Source organism: Artibeus jamaicensis, unplaced genomic scaffold (genome assembly GCF_021234435.1).
Source record: "Artibeus jamaicensis isolate MK-2021 breed Jamaican fruit bat unplaced genomic scaffold, CSHL_Jam_final contig_1526, whole genome shotgun sequence".
NCBI lineage: Eukaryota > Metazoa > Chordata > Mammalia > Chiroptera > Phyllostomidae > Artibeus > Artibeus jamaicensis.
Genome location: NW_026521297.1, coordinates 1,426,854 through 1,431,943, shown reverse-complemented (window position 1 = coordinate 1,431,943; position 5,090 = coordinate 1,426,854). Strand labels below are relative to the sequence as shown.

General features: G+C 62.8%; 1 protein-coding gene across 1 annotated transcript; it reads right to left on the bottom strand.

Annotated features, from left to right (window-relative positions):
- Positions 1-535: 535 nt before the first annotated feature.
- PGLYRP1 (peptidoglycan recognition protein 1) lies at positions 536-4,156 on the bottom strand. The gene is made up of 3 exons (XM_037147496.2): positions 3,796-4,156; positions 1,355-1,473; positions 536-785 (listed from the first exon to the last, which is right to left on the bottom strand). Exons 1-3 carry the CDS (start codon positions 4,077-4,079, stop codon positions 607-609), a joined length of 582 nt encoding a protein of 193 aa, XP_037003391.2. The 5' UTR covers positions 4,080-4,156; the 3' UTR covers positions 536-606.
- Between the last annotated feature and the right edge of the window lie 934 nt (positions 4,157-5,090).

Genomic DNA, 5,090 nt, shown 5'->3' with positions numbered 1-5,090 from the left:
GATGCCTGAGCTTGTGACTGGATGGTAGGCTTGGTGGGGGTGGGGGGAGATACCAGGACTGGGAGGAGGTTTCTTTGGGACCTGTGTGCATTTCTGGGCGTGTCTGCTGGGGACAGATTAGGGGTCAGGCTCAGGGAAAATCTTGCACTCCCTGAAGCAGTGAAAGCTGGGGACCTGAAGGGTGGTAGTGAACCGCCTGTCTCCAGAGGGGTCCAAGCAGAGATTCCGCACAGGATGCCTGTGGCCATGTGGTGGAGAGGGGTGTCTCACAGCATGGTGCACTGCCTCCCCCCCACCCCCCCAAGGCACACAGCTGCTGCCATGACACCCGGCCTGCCTGGCACTAACTCCCCGTGCGCTGACCTCTGGGTTCCGAGCTGCGCCGTTGCTCTGGAGCTGGGATCTCTGGGGCCTTGGTTCAGGGTCGGAGCCCCTGGGTTCTGAGCACCAGCGAGGACGGAGTGTTGGAGGTGGCTGAGGTGTCTGTGGGAGGGAGGCGGGGGTGGGAGGCCATCGGCAGACACAGGAACACAGTTTGAGCGGCGCCTTTATTGGAGGGGAGGCCCTGGGGTTCCCACGTGGGGGGCGGGGCATGGAGAGAGGGCCTCACATCTGGTAGTGTGGCCACTGGCGGATGATTTCATACAGCCGATCGCCTGGAGACAGGGTCCGCTGCACGTCCCGGTGCCCTTTGAGCACGTAGTCATCGGACAGAACGTTCAGAGCCACTCCGCAAGCTATCAGACTCTGGGCTGCCCGGAGGGCCCGGGGCGCGGGCGACCGCTCTGCGGTGGGGACAGAGGCAGGAGCTAATAAGCTGGAGCTGCCTTGGGGGGCAGCGGTAGGGTGGGGTAGTGGTCCCACTCCTGCGTCCCCAGAACCCAGGCTGCCGCTCCCTAGCTGTGCCTCAGTTTCTCTGTGCCTCAGTTTTTCTTCATGTGTGAGAGAGTAATGGCCCTCGCTGCACGGCTGTGGGGTCATCAAATGAGTTACTTTGCATCAAGTCCACGGAATGGTGCCTGGCACAGCTGCTGCGGGCCGTCATCACTGGCCATTCTCCCTGGGGCTCCGGGGCTGTGGGTCCTACCCACAGCAATGCTATTACCAAGTGCTTCTTAGGTGCCGGGTTCCGGCTGGACTAGCAACCTTTATACAGAGTCACTAATCCTCATCCCAACCACGCGGTTGAGAATGGTCATTATCCAGAAAGGAGGAACTGAGGCTCAGGAAAGCAGAGTCCGTTGCCCAGGGTCACAGAGCTCGTGGGTGGCAGAGCCTCTCCACAACCACGCACCACACCATGCCGCCCCCCTGGCCCGGAGGCAGCCCCTCTGCTGCGCGGCCGAACACTCACCCATGAAGTTGCCCATAAAGGTGATGCCGATGGCTTTGGTGTTCCAGCGACTTGCGTGGTCACCCTTGAGCTCCCAGCCCCGGCCCTCGTACACAAGCCCGTCTTCTCCGATCAGGAAGCTGCGTTGGGGGTGAGGGAGGTTGGTGAGGGAGGGAGGGCCTCCTCCACTTGCCCTGCCCATGTTCCTGCCAGTCCCAGTCCCTGCCCACCCCGTTCCCCAGCCTTCCTCCATAACGACAGTGGCAGTGGCCCCTAAACTGCCAGGCACAGCCCCGCATGCACCCGTTTTCATCCTCACAGCGACTCTGGGCCCGCTGCCCCTGTTCTGTAGATAATCAGAGAGGCGGAGACACCTGCCCAGGGTCACACAGTCGGGCGGGGGCAGAGCCAGGGCTCTCACCCAGGCCCCTGTGACTCCCACCCCCCGGGGTCTGATTCCTTGCTCCATCCTGCCTCCCTGGAGGATTTGTCGGGCTCGGGTCTGCTGAGGCCTCATGCGAGGTCCGTCACCCAGGCGGGCACTGTTGGTGTCCCTGCGTGAAGCCGAGGAAGCGGACTTGCAAAGAGAGGTGATTTGCCCCAGCTCGTGTCCCCGAGGCCCCTGCTCAGAAATCTCCACAGAGGAGCTCCAGTGCCCTCAGCCGGGCCTGCCTCCTGCTCCCCGTTCCCTGCTGGGCTGCTGGGGGTCGGGGTCAGGGGTCAGGGCCTGCAGGGCTGGGGCCATGATCAGACAGTGGACCCTGAGCCCCAGCTCTTTGAGCTCCCATTCCTGGCAGGTCCTGAAGTCTCCCATTCCACACGTCTCGACTGGGCGAGTCTGGCCTGGCACGTTGGAACTGACCAGACGGGCACCTTCGGAGGAGCAGTATCTGCCACCTCCGCCCTGTGGCCCCCCGGGGTGCCAGTGACCCACAGCGCATTGGAACGTCCGGATCTTGGGTCCTGAATCTGCCACTTAGGATGCCAGACTCAGAATCTGGCTCCCAAAAGACTAGGAATGCCACAGTGACCCTCAGGACGGGGCCAGCTATGACCCTGCGAAGTCCTCAGCACCTGGCACAGGCGATGGGTGCTCCTTGTGTGTCTGTTCAGTGGGTGCAGCTTCTGTAAACCTCTACCGCCACCACCAGGAGGCCTGAGGGAGGACGGGCCGGGTCACGGAAGGAGGATTCAAAGCTCTGAATCAGGCTCTGAATCCTACACTCCGAGGGACAGACTTCGGCCCGCTTTTCTGAGCGGTGACTGAGGCCAAAGGCTGTGGGGCCAGGCCCTGGCTCTTGTCACTTCATGGGAATGGAACACTTGGAGACCGAACCTTGACGTTGGAAGCTTTGAATTGTAAACTCATGAACCGGAAGAGCTGGGAGATACCCTTGGAGGCGTCTAAAATTTCCCGAGTGATGTTCCCAGGTTCCCCGGGCTCACCACAGCACCTGTCACCCCCGGCCGAACCCTCTAAGGGAGGCGCCTGGGAGCCTGCATTTTCGGTGAGGGCATTCTGGTTCTCACCAACGACTGAGAGCCTGTAGGGGCCAAAAGTTCTCTCGAGCTGGACCCCAGCCTGTCACCCTGGAAAGGGAGCCGGTGGGCCCGGGCCCCTGAGGTGGAGGTGACGAGCCCCACCCTGCATCTGCCCTCAGGCCCCAGTGTCTGTCTCCCCACAGCAGCCAGGGGGACCCTCACACCCCTGCCCTGGCTCCTGCCTTCCTCCTGGTGGCCATGAGGCCCTGTGTTGCCTGGCTCCTCCCAGCTACCTCCCCTGCCCTGCCCGGCTCACTCCCCCTCAGAGCCTCCCCCTGCCTGCGGTGTCCTAGCTTATTGCACCTCCTCCCAGAGCCACCTCAGAGCCAGGTCACAGGGCGACATCCCCTCCCCCTGCCCTTCCGAAGGACCCTGTGTGGGTTGCTCGTCCTCACTCCCATTGCTTCTGTCAGCATCTGAACTCACAGTGCTGACTTTGTTTCTCTCTGCTGGGCTTCACATCCGGTCGGGCTAGATGCCCACTGCTCACGGCTGTGTCCCCACCCGGGCATCTGGCTGGTGGCCCGGGATGTAGCAGGTGCCTCATGGCAGGGGTCCACGGGTTTGGGGCTCCCACCACATGCCGGGTGGGATCCTAAGTGCTGCTTTGCACCTATGGTTTTAATGATCAGGGGACCATAACTCCACAGACCACAGAGGGGGAGGCTGAGAGCATGCCGTCACCTGGCCTGGGTCTCAGGCAGCCATGAGCAGAGCTGGGGGCTGGAACCCGGACCCAGACACTGACGCGTGTCCGCAAAGTCCGTCCTTCCTCGGGGCAGCAGACCTGGACACCAGGAGCCCCTTCCCGCTCCTGGCATCTCCGCGCTGCCTGCACACGCCCAGCCTGTGCGGTGACTCCGGGAGAACGGAAGCGACCCCGCTGTCCCCCAGGCCGGCGCGCCCTCCCCCTCACTCACTTGTAGGCCACGTCGCAGAACTCCAGCGTCTGCGCGTGGTAGTGCTGCACGTTCTGGGCCTGCTGCCCGCACAGCGCCGGGGTGTCGCAGTGGCTGCCCGCCGTGTGCGACACCACCACGTAGTCCACCGGCAGGGACAGTTTCGTCTGGCACACGGAAGGCAGTGCGTTCCACTCCCTCCGCGGCACGATGGGGCCGCAGCACGTCTGGTTTCCTTCCTGCGCCGCCGCGAGTCCCAGGAGGGCGAGGAGGGCCCAGGCGAGCGGCGCACGGAGCCGGGACATGGTGGGCAGGCGCGCAGCGTTGGCGGGGAGGTGGGCTCCTCCGCCTTTATCTGCTGGGGCCCAAGGGTGGAGGGGTGGCGGGGAGGGGAGGGGAAGCCTTGCATCACACTCTGGGGGGCCTTCCTTGGCAGGTTACATCAGACCCCGACTCCGCTTCCTTTTCTGGTCGGGCTGCCACAGGATGCCCTGTGGTCGGGGCTGAGGGAAGCAGGGAAGGGGAGCCCATGCGACCATCAAGGGACCCCTGGTCCGTCCGGCAAAGAGGGGCGTGGGGAGTGGCGCACAGGCCCCTGGGCACTTTGGCTGTGCTTTCTGGAAGGCTCGGGGCCTGGGTCCCTGTCCTGCTTTCTCTCTCCTGTCAGTGGGCCATGCAGCAATTCACCAGGAGCTGAACCCCAGGGAGAGGCCCGGGGCCTCTTCCTTCTTCCGGCAGAGAAAGAGGCAACAAAAACCACCTTTTTTTAGCCACTTCTCCTAGGCCCAAGTCCAATGCCATTGAACCCTTTCAGCAAACCCCAGAGGTAGGCGTGGAGAAGTCCCTTTCACTGTTGGGTAAACCGAGGCTGGGAGAAGGAAAGTCACGTGGCTGAGACCTAGTACATAGTAGAGCCTGGTGGCCCAGGTCCCGCGTTCAGAGGCAGGTTGCCTGCATTTGAATTCTGGCCATTTTCCAGTGTGTAGGCTCGGACAAGTGACCTAACCTTTCTGTGACCCAGTTTCCCCACCTGCAGAATGGGGATGATAATGAACAATAATAGGGGGCGGGTGAGATTCAGTGGGTGGACAGGGTGGAACCCGCAGAAGATGCCTGGCTCATGGTGCCTCACAAGCACCTCTGGGACTTGGATTCAAATGCGCCGCTGGTCGTGAGCATTTGCGCTTTCCTCAGGTACCACTGGCAGCTGCGTTGTGCAGGGATTGGTGGGGGGGGGGCGCTCTGAGGGCCGGGGAGGAAGGATCCGTCGCCCCCCGCACCACTCAGCGTGGTTTGTGCTCACCTGTTGGGGCAGA

What these genes read in the sequence shown, in the direction of transcription:
- PGLYRP1 (XM_037147496.2), bottom strand. Translation starts at nt 4,079, where the DNA reads ATGTCCCGGCTCCGTGCGCCGCTCGCCTGGGCCCTCCTCGCCCTCCTG. An exon ending in TTCTGCGACGTGGCCTACAA is followed by an intron (nt 1,474 to 3,795) that starts GTGAGTGAGGGG and finishes CCCCCAACGCAG; the next exon opens with CTTCCTGATCGGAGAAGACG. An exon ending in CTTTATGGGCAACTTCATGG is followed by an intron (nt 786 to 1,354) that starts GTGAGTGTTCGG and finishes TCCCCACCGCAG; the next exon opens with AGCGGTCGCCCGCGCCCCGG.